General features: G+C 40.9%; 3 protein-coding genes and 2 pseudogenes across 3 annotated transcripts; 4 read left to right on the forward strand and 1 right to left on the reverse strand.

Moving 5' to 3' along the window:
• Positions 1 to 2,455: 2,455 nt before the first annotated feature.
• LOC141814203 (myb-related protein 308-like) lies at positions 2,456 to 3,474 on the reverse strand (annotated as a pseudogene).
• An 802-nt stretch (positions 3,475 to 4,276) lies between these two features.
• LOC141815303 (actin-interacting protein 1-2-like) lies at positions 4,277 to 11,329 on the forward strand. Its single transcript, XM_074703234.1, has 6 exons — positions 4,277 to 4,749; positions 4,930 to 5,091; positions 7,602 to 7,788; positions 8,692 to 9,120; positions 9,450 to 9,857; positions 10,754 to 11,329. Exons 1-6 carry the CDS (start codon positions 4,358 to 4,360, stop codon positions 11,009 to 11,011), a joined length of 1,836 nt encoding a protein of 611 aa, XP_074559335.1. The 5' UTR covers positions 4,277 to 4,357; the 3' UTR covers positions 11,012 to 11,329.
• Positions 11,330 to 12,266: 937 nt separating this feature from the next.
• Positions 12,267 to 14,046, forward strand: LOC141815600 (uncharacterized). Its single transcript, XM_074703552.1, has 3 exons — positions 12,267 to 12,402; positions 12,504 to 12,583; positions 13,063 to 14,046. The coding sequence occupies exons 1-3, from the start codon at positions 12,326 to 12,328 to the stop codon at positions 13,851 to 13,853; spliced, it is 948 nt and encodes a 315-aa protein (XP_074559653.1). The 5' UTR covers positions 12,267 to 12,325; the 3' UTR covers positions 13,854 to 14,046.
• A 990-nt stretch (positions 14,047 to 15,036) lies between these two features.
• Positions 15,037 to 15,906, forward strand: LOC141814456 (E3 ubiquitin-protein ligase SINA-like 3). Its single transcript, XM_074702414.1, has 2 exons — positions 15,037 to 15,147; positions 15,253 to 15,906. The coding sequence occupies exons 1-2, from the start codon at positions 15,037 to 15,039 to the stop codon at positions 15,904 to 15,906; spliced, it is 765 nt and encodes a 254-aa protein (XP_074558515.1).
• Positions 15,907 to 17,179: 1,273 nt separating this feature from the next.
• On the forward strand, positions 17,180 to 17,682 carry LOC141814130 (uncharacterized; annotated as a pseudogene).
• Positions 17,683 to 20,513: the final 2,831 nt, after the last annotated feature.

Consider the following 20,513-nt stretch of genomic DNA (forward strand, 5'->3'; position numbering starts at 1 on the left):
TGGACAATGTTGTTAAAGGTGTGGAATTGCCCATGATTATCGTCGGGATTCATGTGCGCATCTCCATCAATTAATGTCGCATTGTATGATGATATTTACACAGGTTGAATAGGGCCGCACATACATGGCACTTGACTGGATAAGATGACTCCTCCTCCAGATAACCATATCCATTGCCACTTGGATCTATTTGATGCAGCTCACAAAGCCCATACTCGGTCTCTTATCTCATACTGCATGCATGGATTCACCTCGACAACGTTTATGGTGACCATTTTTTTCAACTAGAAGATAATCATTCGTTTATGTTCTATCATTTCCATCCAGGCTAATCAGCAATGTTGAATGTTGAGATCCAAGATTAATTTCTCTTCTCCTGGCCCATGCTCGCTGACTTTTCTGCCTTCTGTTAGTACGCGGACCTCCGCGCGCTAGATCTTGATTCGCCGGTGCAGTTCGACGTGCAGTTCCACGACTTCTACTGCAGAGCGCGGGTCGGTCGGCCTCATCTCACCTACCATGCGTTGCTACCAGACACCGAAAGAAACTTGCGGCGGATGGACGTCGGGCTAGCTCTCGTCGCCAGTAATGGGAAAAAACTTCTCGCCATGGAATCCCTTGACGTACTCGACGGTTCGTTGGGCTGTCACCGTCCTGTCCTGCTGATGCCTCATGCCTGAGCCTCGGCCGCTAGGGAGAGCCACAGTGTCTTGAAAGGATCACGTTCCTTGTAGGCGACGACACATCTGCTGTGGGGAGGGCCTCTTCATGAGGTGCATGTGGCGAGCGGGGCATGGTGCGGTCGCGTTTCTCAGAGAGAGCGTACGGCGGGCCAAATAAAACAGTAGTCTAGTACAAAGAACTTTTATTAAATTAATAACTTTTTTTTTGCGAGGACGATGGAAATTTCTAAAGATCGATCAAAACAGTTGCATGATTAAATTCATCTTAATAAAATATTATATTTATAGTTGTAAATATTTATGTTAGTAATTAATTAAAATAAGCTGCATATTTTTATTGTCTAATATTGTAATAAAATACTAACGAATATTTATAATATCTTAAATAATATGAATACTTGGTATTCATACACAAAGTGCAGGCTTTATATTTGCATTGCTTTTACCTTAGCCGTTAACCGGTACGAGCTTAATTATTATATTATTATACAAATTTAAACTCTTTAAGTTTTATTGGAAAATTTATGTTTCAGTCGTGGACGATCAAGCTATCAATCAATAAGGATTCAACTTACGCAAAACTCCGCTCCTGCTGGTGGAAGGACTTGAAGATAGACTGAATGAGAGAGTTAAACTGATGTCGAGGATTCCTGACAGACCACTCCAATGCTTAAGTTAATATCTGTGGAATAGGATGCAGAAGAGGAAAAAGGAATGTATGAAGTTATTGAGAGAGTTTCTCATACTTGTTGGAGGGCTTATATACTTATGAGAAAGGAATCTCCACATCAACATGAGGGCAGACCTTTATCGGGTCCGAGGAGATCGATTCTGTCGATTGCTGATCTTAGGTCCCCACATGAGGCATCTAGGAAACTAAGTTTGTCAACGTCATAACCGCCTTGTAGTTCGACATTGCTGATTATTCTTACTTTTTGATTGTCATGCATAAGCACGAGGGTATCTAGGGAACCAGTCTGCAGTTCTATAACCATCCTGACCCTTGGCCAGGCATCGCACGCTTAGGGGATTTTGACAATTTTTGCATAAGGCGAGAGATGGCGATCGAGGCGTGGAGAGACCGATTAAGGCGAGAGACCGAGAGGTCGTGTGGCTGAGAGATCGAGAGGTCATGTGGGCAAGAGGCCGAGTGGCCGAGAGATCGAGAGGTCGTGTGGCCGAGAGGCCATGTGACCGAGAGACCAAGAGGTCGTGCGCCCAAGAGACCGAGAGGTTGTGTGACAGAGACGTCGTGTGATCGAGAGACCGATCGAGAGGTCATGTGGCTGAAAGGCTGTGTGACTGAGAGACCGAGAAGTCGTGTGGCTGAGAGGCCGTGTGACCAAGAGACCGAGAGGTCGTGTGGCCGAGTGGCCAGGAGACCAAATGATCTATTCGGTGTTGACTATGGACTTTTGTCTTGATACATTAGCTTACCCCTTGATCATTTTTACCACGTAAGACTAATCAAAATCCACCCACATCAACTTATAAATTATTTAACTTATTTATATATTACTAAATCATACAATTGGACCAAACAAAACAACTATTAAATTATACTTTGCACATATATATACGGATGATAAACAAAGTATCGGTTAGTGCTTAATTTTGATATATAATTTCTTCCTCTACCACCCAATTAATACTAGTTCTTTCCATCTAATTCTTTGGTTGGCACTCACAATGCTCTTTGTTTGAAATAAACAAGGAATTGCAAAACTATTACAGCACATGTTTATATGTAGCACCTTAATTACAAGTAGAATTTTTTAGACTATATTGTTTGTGGTTTCATTCATGTAATAACTCCACGGCACGCACGATCTGAATACAGAATACATTGTCATCGGAATAGAAGGAGAGTGGGCTTCGCAGAACCAGATCTGTACTCTTCATTAAGCTGTTGAGTATCACTGATCAATGGTTCAGATCCTGGTCTCTTCTGATCACAAGCCATGGCCATGGTCAGGTCAAGGTTGAGATCAGGCACGCCATAATTACTGCACTGACGGGCTTCCTCAGAATTCATCGCCGCCACATCGGCCATGCTACACTCCATGTCGTCGCCGTGTCGTCGTCGCCGTCGTCGTTTGAGCCGTTCATCCACGTCCGGCGCTGCACCAGCCCCGGCAACGTCACGCGGCGGCAGTTATGGTCGATGCCCACCCCTCTCAGCTTCTTCCTTAGATACGAGTTCCAGTAGTTCTTCACCTCGTTGTCCGTCCTCCCCGGCAACCTCCCAGCTATCAACGACCACCTAATTATCAATATTAAACATGTATTAGGGGATTTCGAATCCAAGACCTTGGCAACAACTCTTGATTAAAATCCTTAACAATTACCGGTTTCCAAGTAATGCATGGAGCTTGATGATGAGGTCTTCTTCGTCCTCCTGGAAGTTCCCCCGCTTGACGTCGGGCCGAAGGTAGTTGATCCACCGAAGTCTGCAACTCTTGCCGCATCGAAGTAGTCCTGAATGATCATAATCAATTACAAAGTTAGCTTGTATATATTACTCATGGGAATTTGTTCATTCAACTTCGTAATTATATACATCATGATTAACAACTGGATAAACCTGCGGCCTTGGGGAGTGAACGCCAGGAGACTTCGCCATGGACGGTGATGTAGTTGATGAGCTTCTCGTCCTCCTCCTTGGACCAGGCTCCCCTGTTGGTTTCTTGCTTATCGCAACAAGGATTCCTCATCTCATGTATATGCTAGCTGTAATGAAGAACAAGAGAGATCGCACACATGATCAGATTGGGATAAAGTGAGGGGAGTTAATTACTTACTTATATGCCAATGAGAGCATATGGATGAACTGAGAACGGGTGTTGCACCTCGAGGCGTTGACTGAAGACTGGTGGTTTTGCGAGAGAGCGAGGTTTGGCTTGTTAGTTGCAACTGGGAGAAATTAAAGGTGTTCCAAACTTAATATACGTGTGATAAACTATCGTTTTTGTCCTGTAGCAGTCAGCGTGGAATGGGATGAGGATGAGATTAGGAGGGGAAGAGCATGCACGGCTGACTGATAGATTTCCATACGTGTTTCAAGCAGATGGTCGTCGTCGACAGTCAATCACAGCTTGCCTGCGAATGCTACACCTTCTGATCTGATCCAGTGCTTCACGTACACTCTTGGATAATTAGGAGTGCATTTCTTTTTTATTTTCGTGAACAATTCGTGTAAAAGGAAACGTGTTGCCCAACTCACTGACTCGGGCTAAATTGGACCGAGCCATTTCGGGCCCTTCCTGCTCGATTCGGGCCATGCTTCTTTGTATGGGCTTGATCCAATAGGACGAAATGATTAGAGAGTGAGGCTCCGAACTTGGAAGATCCGCTGTTTGCGACTAAACTGCAAGTGCAGAGATGAAAGATTTCAACGAATCAAGCGACATCGCGGTCAAAGCATGTTCCAAAAATAGGAAGCACCGATCTTGAGGTTCTGTCGCGCACCACGCGTTCCTCCTCACGTTAACTTTGCATTGTGATGAGTGGAGACGAAACCGAAATGGGCTGGACCCGCTATTTGATTGTGTCCGACGACAAGTTGCGTGTTCGGAGCAACGCATTTGATCCTGGTCCACCGTCGTCTTCAACAAAAGCATCAAAGGCGCCTTTCCTTCCTCGATCGCTCGCTGGGTAGATCACTCGCGACGGAAATGGCGGAGCTGAAGGAGACGTACGCGTGCGTGCCGTCGACGGAGCGCGGTCGGGGGATATTGATCTCCGGGGATCCGCGGACTGACTCGATCGCCTACTGCAATGGGCGGGCGGTGATCATCCGGCGCCTCGACGCGCCTATGGATGTGTCGATCTATGGGGAGCACGGGTACCCGACTACTGTGGCCCGGTTCTCGCCTAACGGCGAGTGGGTCGCCTCAGCTGACGTCTCCGGCACCATCCGGATCTGGGGGCGATATGGCGACCGCGCGCTTAGGAACGAGTTCCGCGTCTTGTCTGGGCGCATTGACGACCTCCAGTGGTCGCCCGACGGCCTCCGCATCGTTGCATCCGGGGACGGCAAGGGCAAGTCGTTCGTGCGGGCTTTCATGTGAGCTTTTTAGTTTAGTGATGAGATTTATGTTTGAGGATTGAAAATAGGGAAAAAGATTATCCATCTTACTGGGAAATCATTCTGGAAACCGATTTGTTTTCGTATATTAAGTTTCTCCAAGTAGTATCATTGATTGTGTGCTAATTCTTTAGGTTTGTGAATTTTATTCTCGTGTAGGTGGGACTCAGGTAGCACTGTTGGGGAGTTCGATGGCCATTCAAGAAGGGTATTGAGTTGTGCATTTAAGCCAACCAGACCATTCCGGATTGTCACATGCGGTGAAGATTTCTTGGTGAACTTTTATGAAGGGCCCCCATTTAAATTCAAGCTTTCCCAGAGGTTTGCTTTGACTATATTATGGACAACGCACAAGTGCATTTGTACTGACTGTTCTTTTTGCTAGCTCGTATCGTAGTCTTAGCTCAAACTTGTTAGCTATTAGTTGTTTTCCTAGACCTTTTCCCTTCAATGCAAGAAAGAGTAGCTCACATAACTTTCATTCTCAAAAGTTAGAATGGTTACCACATTTGAAGACATTCCTGATCATTTTTTTTTTGAAAATAAGCATACTCTTCATATTCTTGATGGAAGTTTTGGAAAATTGTTTTTTTTGTAACCAATTATTCTAGTAGAAATACGGTAGTTAGCCGTTAATGGAAAAAATGTTGAACATTGATGATATATTTTGAGCTAGTTCGTCTAAAATTTTCAAAACTAATTTTTTTAGTGAATGATAAATTAATGTCCAAGAAGAGATACTTGAGAAAACCATCCACACATCACTAGTGACACAAGCTCAAACACGGATGCATAGGAACAAGATGCAACCCCATATGTATGCTTAAGTTCATAATTACCTGGGGCGCGCACAAACATATGAGAAAATGGATAAACGTAAAACCCTCTAAGTATCACATGGATGCACATGCATGAAGTATCCTTGCGGGGATTGCAAAACTATCTCAAAAGGTGCATACACCAAAAGGAAGGTCACACGCGCAATCCGTTTGGTAGGCCCAGCCTTGTGCCAACCACATTGGCTACCCAAGTTGAAGGGTGTGACCCCTAGTGGAATATGTGTTGTGTATAGCAGCACCTTTGGACCTATGCATGCACAACACCCTTAGCACTTGATTGGCAACAACAAATAGCCCCAAGGGGAGGGGGCTGTCTTTCCTCTATTGTTTGATTCCACTCCCTTACTCATGTTCTCATTCATCCAAAACTCAAGCACTTTCTTATCTTGAATTCTAAATTCTCTCCTCTTCCCTAAGTTAAGAAAATTTTGAGGTATTGAAGGTTCGAAGGATCCAAGATTTAGAGTGCTCCTATTTTGAGATATGGTCATTGTATCTTTGGGTACAATTGTCATCAACCATAAATATTTGGGCAGGACAATTTTGTCTCAGGGAAAAGAGTGCAACTTATGTCTTCCTAAGAAACTCTGAATCCCATTCGAGTTGTCTCACTGTGGGTTTGCTTCCAAATAGTTGACCCATTACTAAGTTGCTGTAGTGTCAAACCGCTTCAGAGTCATCAAGCTGTCAATCTGCCAGGCATCTAGATGACTTCCAACTTGATCAACTCGGACTACAAGATTTTAGCATCTTTTTGTCAAGTGTTCTCAAAGAGAGTGTATTATCCTTTTCCAATTCTTCTTCTACATATTCCATTTTATCCAAATGTCCTCTTTCAGTTCAAAATACTAGCTGTTGTTATGAATTTCATGGAGTGTTAATATAATCTTATATTCTACAATATGTGATAAATGAATGAGCCATGTATTATTTCACAAGGTGCGGCGACAAACTATAAAGTAAATGAAACTAAAAAAAAGTTAAAGGGCACTGATTATATTTATACAAATATAAATTATTTGAAGAATCTAAAACTATGGTGCAACAAGGAAAATAAATATGTTTTAAAGTGAGATGATTTTATTTTTTAAACCTTGATGACTTTATAGGTCACAATAATTTATGACATGTTAAAATTTTGCAGCTTGTAGGTTTTGATTTCTATATTATTTCCCTAATGCATTATTGTAATTTGAGGTAAATGGATCTCAAATGTATATATGTCTTGCTGTCCACCAAAATCAGATAAGAGGTGGGATAATGAAGAGAGAGAGAGTGTGTGTGTGCCAAGAAGAATATGATCATGATTCTTATTCTTTAAGTGAAAACATGGAAGATTGTGAGTTTACAGATGTAAAAGTATAGATATAAAATGACCAAAAGTTTTGTTTTGTCTTGTCATATGCATATACATTCTAGATTTTTGTGGGGTCATTTGGCCCCATCTGCTTAAGTGAGGCAAGATTAATCCTTCAAAAATATCCATTTTTAGGGTCAAGTTAGAGTTGGCTACTAATAAGTATTTCCATCTTGTACGAGTCCTTTTCTTGCTACCTTTTCTTTGGACTACATGGTAGTTTCATATTATCTTTGGACCCTTTTTCTCTATTTATGCTACAAATAAAACTGATGTATGCTTGTGATGCAATACAACCCCTTTGCTATTTCCTGTTCCTTATAACAGTTTGTTTAAGAATATTTGACTCCCTGAATGTGGCATCTGTTGTTAAGTTCGTTTTCTCCAAATATATTACTAGGTTTTAGTTTCTAAGCATATGGTAACTAGTCCTATATGCATTAACTTAATAGGCTGGAATCTCATGAATTATCATCTTATTTGTTCCTTTGTTCTCTCATGAGATGAAAATTAGATGATTTAAGCACATGAAAACTGAACTAACATGCATAGCTTAGCATGCTTGGAACTCTGAAATTTGTGGAATTTCAAATGCAACTGTTTACATTATTAGTGTCAACTTTCTTTATTTGCAGGGAACATTCGAACTTTGTTAATTGTGTGCGTTTTTCTCCTGATGGAAGTAAGTTCATTACTGTGAGCTCTGACAAGAAAGGTATAATTTATGATGGAAAAACAGGAGAAAAGATTGGAGAATTGTCTGCAGAAGATGGACACAAAGGTAGCATATATGCTGTAAGCTGGAGTACTGATGGCAAACAAGTAATTCATTTTAGCTTTTTTTATTCCTTCACATGACAAAAATGAAAAATTGTCTGCAGTCCTGTCATCTGTCATGATTTTTTTTTTCTTGTGTTGTCTTATTTCATTCAAATGTGTCTATTGAAGAACTGTTTTCCATCTTTGACATGTTTCTTACTATTGATTTTGTGCCGCCTAGTGGTATTAAGCTCTTTTTTCCTTGTTTACATAAACCATTCTATGATACTCTGCTAATATGCTTCGAACTCCAAACTATACAAATAATCCTGTGTAGTTTTTGAAACTGAGAGAAATCAATGATACCTAGCTACCTTATACTTTGGTGGCAATATTTGGTCATGGTACTTATGATTCTGCCATATCAGTGCTCTGACATATACATATTTGCACTACCAGGATGAGAGGACGCCATTCACCATTCGGAAACTTGTTCATAGAAAGTAGCAATCAGGTTCCCAAACACAGCTACCAACTTATTATTAGTTAGAGAAAGTCTTACTAACCTCCTGATTAGTCATCCCCTTTTAATTCTCCTTATCTTCCATAACTGTAAATACCTTCTTGAAAAGTAGTTTCGATATCTAACAAGCCTCAAATGCTTGAACTTGCTTACTATTTAACTCTAGAAAACACCAAAATTCAAAGGGACTGAGAATTTATGCTGTATTTGTGGCCTATTGTTGGAATTGGCAAATGCCATCATGCCTAATATAGTTCTTCTTTCCTCGTAATTGTTAACTAATGTACCTCATAATTGAATGCTTTGTCATCTGGCCATTGAGTTGTTTTATTGTCTCTTTTCTTTTCTCCTTGCATTGATCTTTATTAATCTATCTCTTTTAGAATTTGCATTATTTCACTATGCTTTGCTTCCCTGCTGGTCTACATGTTTGCCAAATATAGGTTATCACAGTATCTGCTGATAAAACTGCAAAAGTTTGGGAGATTACGGAGGATGGGGGTGGAAAACTGGCAAGAACTTTGATTAATTCTGGATCATCGGGGGGAGTGGATGACATGCTTGTTGGTTGCCTGTGGCAAAATGACCATATTGTCACTGTTTCTCTTGGTGGAACATTGACTATATTCTCTGCAACTGATCCAGATAAACTACCAGTATCATACTCTGGACACATGAAGAACATTTCTTCTTTAGCCTGTATTCTTCAGAGTGGTCAAAAAGTTATCTTATCTAGCAGTTATGATGGTAATATCTCTCGATGGATCCAAGGCATTGGTTATGTTGGTAAATTGGTCAGAAAGGACACTACTCAAATTAAATGTTTTGCTGCTCTAGATGAAGAAATTGTGACCTCAGCATTTGACAATAAGGTGAGCATTCTTCTCGCAATGTGCTTCTGCTATTTGTTTGAAATTGGTTTTTCTTTTTTGTTATATCATGATCTCAGGCTTCTTGGTTTGTCATTCACGACTTACCTTGTTTAGCTAATGGATGCACAAATCTGCTTTTGAGGTTTTAAATTCTCTTTGCCAATTTTTTGTTGTAAGTGTTGGATTTTGCATTAGCATAATGGATATAAGAGCTAGCTCTCAGAATCTTGCATGTTATTCTATTAGGGCTTCTGAGAGGTAGATTGTCTATTTTCTTAGATAACTATGGTTATTCTCTGGAAACCTGAATTATATTTCTTATGACACAGGTTTGGAGAGTACCCCTAAATGGAGATCAGTGTGGGGATACAGAACCACTTGATGTTGGGTCTCAGCCAAAGGGCTTAGCAGTTGCGGTTAAGGCTCCTGAACTAGCATTAGTTTCAACTGACTCAGGAGTTGTCCTGTTGCAGGGTTCAAAAGTGGTTTCACAAATAAAACTTGGTTATTCTGTTACAACAGCTGCAATTTCCCCTGATGGAACTGAGGCAATTGTGGGTAGTGAAGATGGAAAACTTCGCATTTATAGTATCAAAGGGGATACTCTATCAGAGGAAGCAGTTCTTGAGAAACATCGTGGAACTATTACCGCTATATGTTACTCTCCTGATGCTTCCATGTTTTGTTCAGGAGATTCCAATCGAGAAGCTGTTGTTTGGGATCGGTTGTCTCGAGAGGTAAAGTTTTTACTTTATGCTTTGTCATTAAAGGGAGATCCTTAATTTCAACAATGGTAATATTGCTCCTTTTTTCAACCATGAAACAGCTCTCCTACTGAAGGCATAATGGCTGTGTATTGCTTTGATTGGTGTCTTGTGTACCATACTCTTTTAGGTGCTATATTTCTATAGGCCATAACCTTAGGATTTATTTCTTTTTTTGTTTTTTATTTCTTGTATTTTGTGTGCTCCTTCCACAAATTTTCATTTGTATGACATATCACAAGTGCCAATTATTTTGTGGTCGGTTATTTAGATCTTAGCTATACCATGAGTTCTATTTAAACTGGAACCCACGGATCCAAGTTTGAACCACTAACTGGGTTTCTATGCAAATTAAACCAGCTAGAGGTGCAGACATTTTCTTTTTCAATAGGGGAAAATATTGTAAAGGTCTTTGCTTTTAAATAGTTTAAGAACATTAAATGAATTATTTAGCCATCAATTTTAACCTTCTAATTAGTGAGTGCTGTGCTCTTTTCAATTTTTTTTTTTGCAATTTCTATGTCAATAATTGTAATCTTATGTTGCTTCTTCATTATGCGATTGCCATTACTACTGCTTGCTGAACTAGGCATTTTTGTTCTAATATTGAAAAAATAACAGTTTATTTTCTAGGATAAAAGCTGATGTTGACCCTCCCCAATCTCAGACTGGAAATAATTTTGTGCATTATGACATCAGATATTGTGCATTTTTCATTTGAAGTTTTGACATACGTGGTTTTTTTGTAAGGTGAATTAATTTTGCTGCGTTGATGACTCTACTCTGTTCGTCAAATTCTCCCACTCATGATTTCTCATTGTCGTGCATATGCTGCTAAAACCTGTTACCATAACATTTGTCATACACAGGTGAAGCTGAACAACATGCTGTACCATACTGCACGGATAAATTGTCTAGCCTGGTCTCCTGATAGCCATTTGATTGCCACTGGCTCACTGGACACTTGTGTAATAATTTACGAATTAGGCAAGCCTGCATCAAGTCGGATCACTATAAAAGGAGCTCACCAAGGAGGGGTTTATGGAATAGCTTTCATCGATGAGAACAGTTTGGCTAGTGCAGGGGAAGATGCTTGTGTCCGCGTGTGGACATTAACGCCTCAGTGACAATGGTTGATGCATCCAAACCAACGCATGGATGGCTGAATGATGAAGTTAATCCACCTTAACACTCCTTGAGTGGACAATTTTTCACTGTCCCGTGTTTGTTGAAGTGAAAAAGTTATATCCTTTTTATTAAATATTCCACGGTGACTTTCAATATCTCCTTTTTTTTATGTATATCCTTGAAGATTGCAGATGTCTTTGAAGGATGTTTTTTTGTTCTTGTGATTCGTCTCCTGGACTGATGGTTTTTTGCTCTGCATTTTCTAGCGAACATAGTGTATGATACCGATAATAATTTCAAGTCAGCATTTGGTTTGTTAGTTATTGTTTGGAAATTGAATAATCTATTCATTTGCAATCTTTCTTGATTTCAGCGCTCTTAAAAATTTGGAGTTTAAAGAGCCTTTTTCTTCACTGATCCATTATTAGCGTTCTTACTTTTGTACCAAGATTCATCTAAAAAATACAAACACAGCCGTCTATCGATGACTTATAATAATAGGTGTAATCTTATAATACTTAAAAGGGTGTGTCTAATTGGGGGTTATTTGTGATTATCTTGGTTATGTGATTATCAAATAATCACATAATCAAGTTATAGGAAATGAAACATAACTTATGTAATGAGATAAAATTTTGTTTGTTTGAAGGTTTAATGAACGGAACATTCTGTGAGATAGTCGATTGGTTGATCGATTATGAACAAGCGTAATCGATCACTTGATCGATTACAGGATTTTCTGAGAAAAGGTTACGACATTTAATCGATTGCTTGATCGATTATGAACAAGTGTAATTGATCACTTGATCGATTACAGTGTGGTTTTTTGAGAAAACAGGTTACAATATTTAATCGATCATGTGATCGATTATATGGAGTCTTAATTGATCGTCTGATCGATCTTACTCTGGAATTGAGAAAAATCTTACCCTGCTAAGGTTATCAGATTCTGGATTTATAACCCATTTTGCTGATGTGGCATGATGTCACAGTAATACTGTATTACATAGGAATCCTTGATATCCTGAACCAAACAAGGTTATCAATGATAACTTTGGACAGATAACCAAGGTAATCACATATTACCTTCAACCAAACACCCCCAAAGAGTATACCATCAAGAAAATAAAAAATAAAAAATAAAAAAATTTAAATATTTAAAATTTATGCATAGCGCGTGTAGTAGATAAAGATCCCTTCTTCAGATGCGTTCGCTGCAGTTCGGCGCCGCGAGTTTAACCCGACGGTGTTGGCGGTATATGTAACGTCTTGCACTGCTGCTTCCGGAGTCTCTCTCCGCAAAGCAACGTATCATGGCGAGGCTGTTGGCGCGTCACCTGCCAAAGTTCCCACTCTGCTCTATACGTTACCTTCCTTCTTCACCCAAAAGGTGCTTATGCTGGTTTCGATTCGGTTCTCTCTCCCAATTTGGTTTCCTGATTTTCTTAGAAAGCTCCTTTCGTTCTTAACCTTCTGTGGGTTTGATTCCAGGATCGGATTCTTGTTCCACCACGGGCCTGAGCTCCATGGTAGCGGAATTACTGCAGGACATCTGTATTCTATCCTGCAAGGTCCCTTCTGTATTCCTTTATTTCCGATTAATTCATTGAAGATCGAATTTTGCTTCTCGGTCATCGACTCTCACTCGTCCATGAATCGGCATTTTTCTGGCATTGTTGATGAAAGTAGAAGTTTTCTGGTGCACTGTATGACCACTTTGTGTTTGATGATATGCCTCTGTCTAATTTGGAGAGCCATAGCAACAGGAAACAAAACAAGACCCAATATTTCTATAGCTTAGGCTGTATCTTACTCTGATTAAAACATGAAAAAAAACATAGATCTGTCTATTTGGTTCGATAAACTACACATTTATGCAATTGCTTCTTGCTAGTTTGCTTGATGATAAACCATTTCGTATAAAAGCCAAGAATTTTTGGAGATTGGTTCTACTTGATGAAGAATTTATACATTAAGAACATGCTCTGCTTAGTGTGTCTTAGTTATTCTTTTTGCTCTTTTATCAAGTAGAATTCACATTGCTCTCCAGCTTCACGATCCTATGCTCGTGAGAGAACACGTTATAGCTTGTTTGGTGATAGAAAGCCTGGTGATGAAGAGTTCAGGAGAACATGGGCCAAAGAGATGGATGAGGATGACTGCTTATGGACCGCAAGTGAGGACGAAGATGAAGGAAACAAAAACAAAGATAGCAAGTTGGAGAAGGAAATAAAGAAGATAAGGAGTCAGGCAAAGGAGAAGTCGAACCTTATTGATGGCGATGAGAGCGACGAATTAAGAAGTTTGTGCTCCGACACTGATGAAGAAGTTACTTTATGGAGTGGCAGTGAAGACGACGACGACGACGACATTCCCACTGACCCATTCAGGAATGAACGAAGTGATCCACATATAGACAAACTGTTTGAGTTTGAGGATGCACCCAAGTACCGGACCATCTCTGAATTGTTAAAAGCGGAGAAGGAGCCTCCAGAGTTATCTCCAGGAAAGCAAGCTAGAAAGCTCGCTGTTCAGAATGCATTGAAAAAGCTAAAGAAAGGCCCAGATGGCCGGTACATAAACGTCTTCGAAGTGATGACTGATATTGATATCTTGATTGGAGCCTTCGAGAACATTATCGCTGGACCAGAGTATGCAGAGCTTCGAGAGGGCGGACCTAAGAAGCTAAACATGCAATTTTTCAAGGATATACAGGCACGCATGAGAGATCCAAATTTCAGGTTTTCTCCTGAGCTGAAGCTGAAGCCAAAAAGCAAATTTGTTTCTCGGAAGAAGTGGCAAAAGGCTCAAGCAAGGAAGAGGAAAAATGAAAAGCGTTGAGAGGAGAAACGCTACAAACTGTTTTTCTTGAAAAGAAGGAGGTGAAAAACAGATCATGGTATGAAGGAAATCTTGCATCTACATTAAGTTTTCATTTGGTATATCCATTGTCTTTCACAAGTTACTGAATGAGTGAATTATGGACTAATGATTACTTGGATAATCATGAGCTTCTCATATATTTTGAGGTAGTTGCATAGCTCATCTTCTAGATTATTAGATAAAATCCATGGATAATAATAAATATGTTATTTAGCACTGTTGCTCAAAGACAATTAAAGTTGATTGGTGATATTGAAATGGTAGTATGACATTCACATGGAATTTCACTGGCATATCCACTGTATGTAATTGTGAGTATCATGCTACAATTTCATGTTATAATAAATCTCAGTCAGTCTCATGGACTCAATCCCTGAGGGTGGCCAGTTCGTTCCCACGGAAGTTTCCACCGACCACCAGGGTAAATCGGGAAGCGCATACGGCGGCCAATCCAAATGCCCAACATCCTTTGATTGCGTTCCCCATTTGGAAGAAAATTCTTGCAAATACGCCGTAGTTGGAGATTGAACCACGGGTCCCTGGGTCACAACCTGGATGTCCTACCGTTGCACCATTGTCCCGGGGACTACAATTTCATATTATGATAAATCCCAGTCAGTCTCATGGACTCAATCCCTAGGGGTGGATCCGGTTCCACGGAAGTTTCCCACCGACCACCAGGATAAATCGGAAGTTTCCCACCGACCACCAGGGTAAATCGGGAAGCGCATACGACGGCCAATCCAGATGCCCAGCATCCTTTGATTACGTTCCTCATTTGGAAGAAAATTTTTATAAATATATTGTAGTTGGGGATCGAATCGTGGATCCCTGAATCACAATTCTGGATGTTCTATCGTTGCACAATTTCATGTTATGATTTCATAGTAAGTATTATTTCGCATTAAAATTTACTGCCGTTTAATTTCCATCAATCAGTCAGTCAAAGTTATGGAATGAGATTTTGACCAGGCTTCCTTTGCCTCGTAAAACTACGCCAAGATCTTCCACCGCCTCTTCCTCTTCCACCTTTTTTATCGTGTCTCGTGGCATTTTCGGTTTGCCTCGCTAATCGTGTTAATCAGTTCCTATTTCGGATCGCTCTTTGGTAAGTCGCCGGAAAGCAGCAGCGGAGGCGCAGATGGAGAACAGCAGCAGCAGTGACAACAATGGCGTGGCAACCGTCACCTTGAATCTCAAGTTTCTCGACTGCCCTCTCTGCTCCGCCCCTCTCAGGCCGCCCGTCTTCCAGGTCCTGCTAACCTTTTCGTCTCGACCAACCAATGCTCATCATTCCATGCTTCCGAATCAGAATCGAAACACCACCTGTTAACATTTCGCTTCTTGTCTTAATCAGTGCCCGGCAGGCCATATCGCGTGTGATACATGCCACAAGAAGCTCAACGACCAGTGCCCCTCCTGCCCTCTTCGGCTTGGCTACACTCGAAACCGTGCCCTGGAGCATATCGCCGACTTTGCTACCGTCCCCTGCCCCAATGCCTCCTACGGCTGCAACCAAACCATTCCTTACGCCCGTCCCAGCAGCCACTGCTCGAACTGCAGTTATTCACCTCACTTCTGCCCGCTTCCTCATTGCGATCACAAAGCGCCCATATCAGATATTGTAAGACACTTGGGTGATCACCACCGTGTTCCAGTTAATTTTTACAAGTGCAAAGACACAGTTCCAGTGCGCTTCAGTAACATGGATCCATTGCTGGCCCTCCAACTGGACGATTCGATCTTATGTCTCCTGCGAAACAGCGCCATGCCCTCTGGCCGAGCAATCTCCATTGTGTGCAGACAACCACTGAGGCGCTGGACGATTTTGCGGCAAAATTTTTTGTACAAGATTGTGGCGAAACATGAGTGTGGAACAGAACTTCAATTGGATAATGCGGAGATGAAGTTCTGCGAAGAAGATTCCTCTGACGTTTTCCTGTACTTACCTGAGAAATTCTACTGCAATGATGCAGAACTCCAGCTTGAAGTCTGCATTTGGAAAGTATGAAGTTGAATATCAGCTGGCTCTCCTCCGTTCACACCGATGACTTTGTTTTGGCGATTTCTATAGTTATTCCATAAGGCGTAGTAGTTTGATGGAGATCATGGTTTTTTTTCCAAATTTATTTTGCTTATATATGAATGGTAGATTTGTAGAATTGGGCAAAAATTGAATCTTGTGGACTTCATCACCGTGAATTATGCCTTCCCATTTAAGGCGTCGTTCGGTATCATGATTTATTATTTTCATCTCACTGTGAGCGAAATCACATTTTTATGGAATTCTAATGTCTCATGCTTGCACTCTACACGAGAAGAAGCTTGAACTCCAATTAACTGATCCAGAGCTAAAATCATGTAATGAGATAGAGAGTCATGGATGGAACCAGCAGCTTTACAGCAACTACTTCGACTCTTCAGCACAAAGATCTGCAAATAATTTCTCATCTAATGCATGAGAAAACAACGATTAACACGGAAATTAAGCATAATAGACAAATTTCTATTGAGAAAGTTTATCAACGTGATCGAAGCATTCAAGGATACGATGATTGAGAATTTATAAAGCCAAATAGCAGAATTAACACAGTCAATAGTTCGATGGAGATGTGATTTTTTTTTTTATTTCAAAATTATTTTGCTCGTATATTATCTCCTCTTTCCTCCCTTGATGCATAACATTTTTATTTTGGCCGGCTTCCCAGTTCCCACTTACAAGTCTTCTTGACCTTGGACCTTCGATAATGAAACATTAACGCGGAGGAAAACCTGGAACGCGTGAACCTTTGTCTCTAGCGCATGCATACAACTGATCAACAATTAAAAACGTCCTCGACAAATTTAAAGAGAAAAACCTGGATACAGTTCGTTTCCCTTAATATAATCGACGACAGCTGCAACTTACTCTGCTCACTGACCAGCTCCATTTGTGTTTCATTGACAAGAACCAACATCCCACGCAACTTAATCTAGGAAATTAAAACTAACTCCAGCATGCTCTGCAGATTAAGTGACGTGAAAGTCTCACAGATCGTTGCTCTGTAAGCAACGTCGATCCATTTGCGGATGGAGACAAACAAAATAAATCTTGGGTTAGTAATTAAATAGCTTTTCTCGTAGTGGAGGTGAACAATTCACAGATAATTGTTGCTCTGTAAGCAACGTCGATCCATTTGCGACGACGCTTCCTTAATTCATTTGGTGACTTTCTTTCTCCGTTCAGCTTTCGCGTCCCATGACCACTATAAATACATGCACTTAATTAGTTCTTTAACGATAAATCACAGCCCCTGCAGCTTTCATGGCGTATGCATCCTCTGCCTTGACTGTCGTCCTCCCCTCGACTCATTACGTCTTCCGCTTCCGGGGGAAGAGATTCGCGGTCTGCGCGCGGAAGAACCACGACGATGGAAAGAGAAGCGACGGAAGTCATCACTACGGCGGAAGGCTTGTCGATGAGAACATGGTGACGCTGCGGAGGAGGATTCACGAGATGAGGATCGCGGAGAGTTGCAGAGACGACGGCGTTAACGAGGCGCCAGAGGGATTGGATGGAGTGGGAGCGGCGGTACTACAAGAGATATGGATCGGACGTGTCGGAAGTAGTGGGGATGGTGCAGGCGCTATTGATGAACGCGCGGCCCGGCGCGGGACTGGCGGCCGTCGCGGTGGTTGGGCTGAGCTTGCCGGCGGCGATGGCGCTGTTACTGCTGAATTTGTTAGCGATGCATTGATTGTGTACCGACTGAAGTCGGAAATTTTGCTTTAATTTGATTTTATTTGATTTTATTTGAGTATCTAATCGCTTAAGATATAAGTCGATAGAATGGTTAGACAGGACAAGAAGCTGGCGATCGTTGTAAACAATCCTTATCTGAAGGTTCTTTCTTTCCGAGTATCTTTTATCTATGGACAGAAAAAGAATGATATATCCATCCACATCGAGGAATCGAGCAATATCGATCTGAATAATTTTGATTTTATTGTACATGTGTAACAAATGAAGTTGTCTGTAACCTAACCTGAAAGAGATGGATCGGAAGTTATTGTAAAGGGGAAAGGTGAAGAGCTGTCGAATAATTTAATCTTTCTTCCCACTTAATCAACTTTGTTATACCAACTTAATTATATTTGGTGCAGGTGTCGTAGAGGACGGACTCCCTCCGGATAAAGGTCAAGAGTCAAATGAATATCAAGGTTCGGTCGATGTGGCAATTGGGTCAATACAGACCCAATCCCACCAGAGTGAAATATCTGTCGCATCGAACTCAGATTGTACTTCGGACTCAGCATGGGCTCAATCCTGACTCCACTTAGGCCCCCAAAGTTCTCGTCTCGGCCATTCGGGGCCGCACCTCATCTCGATTATCTCTGTCGTCTCAGCTTGGGCAGTCTCGTCTCGGCGTCTCGACGTTTCGATCGTCTTATCTCGGCCAGTCTTGTCTTGGTAGATTGGTCGTCTCGTCTCGGTAGCCTTATCTCGGTAGCTCGATCATTTTGTCTTAGTCAACCTCGTCTTGGTCAGCCTCCTCTCAATAGCTCGGTCATTGCGTCTCAACCATCTTGACCTCAGGTCTCGTCTCGGCCATTAGGCCTCGATTAACTCCATCCTGGGCTCCACCCCCAGTCTTATGGGAATCGCTATCTTACATGGCCTACTAAAGGAGAAAGCAAATATTCTCACGGACACACAGAAACTCGAGAATGAGCAGGTGGTTACAAAATTGTTAGACTGACCACTCCCCTTGGATATCTCTTTTTATGTACATAAGGCCAAAAAGAAACGACTGTCGGATCTGGTCCCCTTTGCAAGTTACTATCAAGGTGCTATCCCATTTGACGCGAAGATGGCTTGAGCAAACTATAAAAAGCCTAACCCATAGCCTTATTTTAGGTTTGACTCTGAAAACTTTATTAATATTACGCAAAATCCTAACTTAAACGTCGTAATGGTTTGCCGAAATTCTCCGACACCAGTCTAATAATTTTTTGAAGTGTGTTTCAGGTCCTGATCGTCTTCTGTATCCTAGCTCATTCAAAAGGTCGTCCATGTCTGACTGCTCATTGACGGGTGGGCTTAACTATCTGTATTATTTGATTGGAATAATATTAAATAAGAGTGTGATGACAAAAGGATCAAGAAGATGATTAATGTGCCACGCCGGCCCATGCACTTCCCCACATCATTTATTATTATTTAATTTATTCGTTAATTGTGTATTCATGACTAGTGTCAAGCCATCTCGTAATGCTTGTTATTAATCAGGATTGATTAAATTAGTTTGATTTCACATATATTCCTTCGAAATTTATATATGAGATTTGCATGCTATCCTCTTTCAAACGCACTAAAGTAATAATAGAATTTCTATTTTTTTTTAAAAAAATATTTTTAAACTTTAAACCTATTTGGGCGATAGTAGCTAGGCAACCTTGGCGGTGACCCTCTTGTGCTTCTGAATTCGACCAATTTAATTCTCCAGGTCTCCAGTACTAACACACACTCCATGATTAGTCTTCTCATTCTGCTGTGAACTTAATTTCAGTTCATTCAGTCGTAGGTCTTCTCTAGATCTATTTTGAAAGAATTCATAGCTGTTTCAAGAAACCAATTTAGCTATATATTCGATCGTATTTATTCAGAACTAATTAAATTTGTTTTCCTGCACAAAAGTTTCTCCATGTTCATGCATTCCCCAGCTCTGGAACTCGACTTCAAAGGGACCACTTAACAGGTCGATCGATGAGTGATTGACTTTGTTACTCGTCGTTTTCCCATCACCATCATGTCTCAGTTCTTATGCGCAATGTCCGTATCATATGATAATTCTCTGAGTTTTTCAGGTCTGCCATGAACAACTACTACCAGTCACCATTTAAGTGGCCGACAAGCTTGTAGCATGCGGAGCCCTCTCTTTCTCAAGATCATCCTGCTGAGTCGAGCAAAAGTAGTTTGTCGTCGAGTAGAAAGATTTCAAGCCTTCTTTTTTGCATGACACGCCGCAAATTTGAATAAGAGTAAAGTGGCTGAAGCAGTTCATGCGATCAAACACCGAAAGCGAAGACGAAGATATCGATAGAGAACGAATTCAGCGATCCGTACGGTTGGTAGAAGACAATCTTAAGAACAAAGTTTGAGACAGATCTTCTGCAGGATGTCTGGATTTGCTATTCGATCAGCAAGACAAGGGAAACAAGCGTGGTATATATCAGTGCATTTAAATTTGCTTCCTAAACCAATTAGCAAGGCATAGCTAGAAAAGCGAATTGGAATTATTCAATGAATCGATCGATTTGCCCAACGCTCATTTTGATCGAAGTCGAAGGGGAGCAAAGAAAATGGTGACAATCTAGTCAACTTATCATGGATCTTGTCCTCTTCCAAGTCACGGTGAATAAGTGAGTCAGAAAGAAGTGGTGGTAGACAAAAGGACGGTGGAAAAACTATGGAAAATTATATCAGGTATTTTATTTTATTTTTTTGAAAATAAAATAGGAATCATCACGTTACAAACTAAAAAGAAAAATAAAAGTAAAAATATTAAAATGGTAATAAATGAGAGTGGAACGTGAAGTGAAAGCTCAAGTTTTTGAGGAGGTGCATTTAATGTGACT

The sequence above is a fragment of the Curcuma longa genome, chromosome 21, assembly GCF_044706935.1.
Source record: "Curcuma longa cultivar G26 ecotype Majalengka, Jawa Barat chromosome 21, ITB_CL_G26_1.1, whole genome shotgun sequence".
Taxonomy (NCBI): domain Eukaryota; kingdom Viridiplantae; phylum Streptophyta; class Magnoliopsida; order Zingiberales; family Zingiberaceae; genus Curcuma; species Curcuma longa.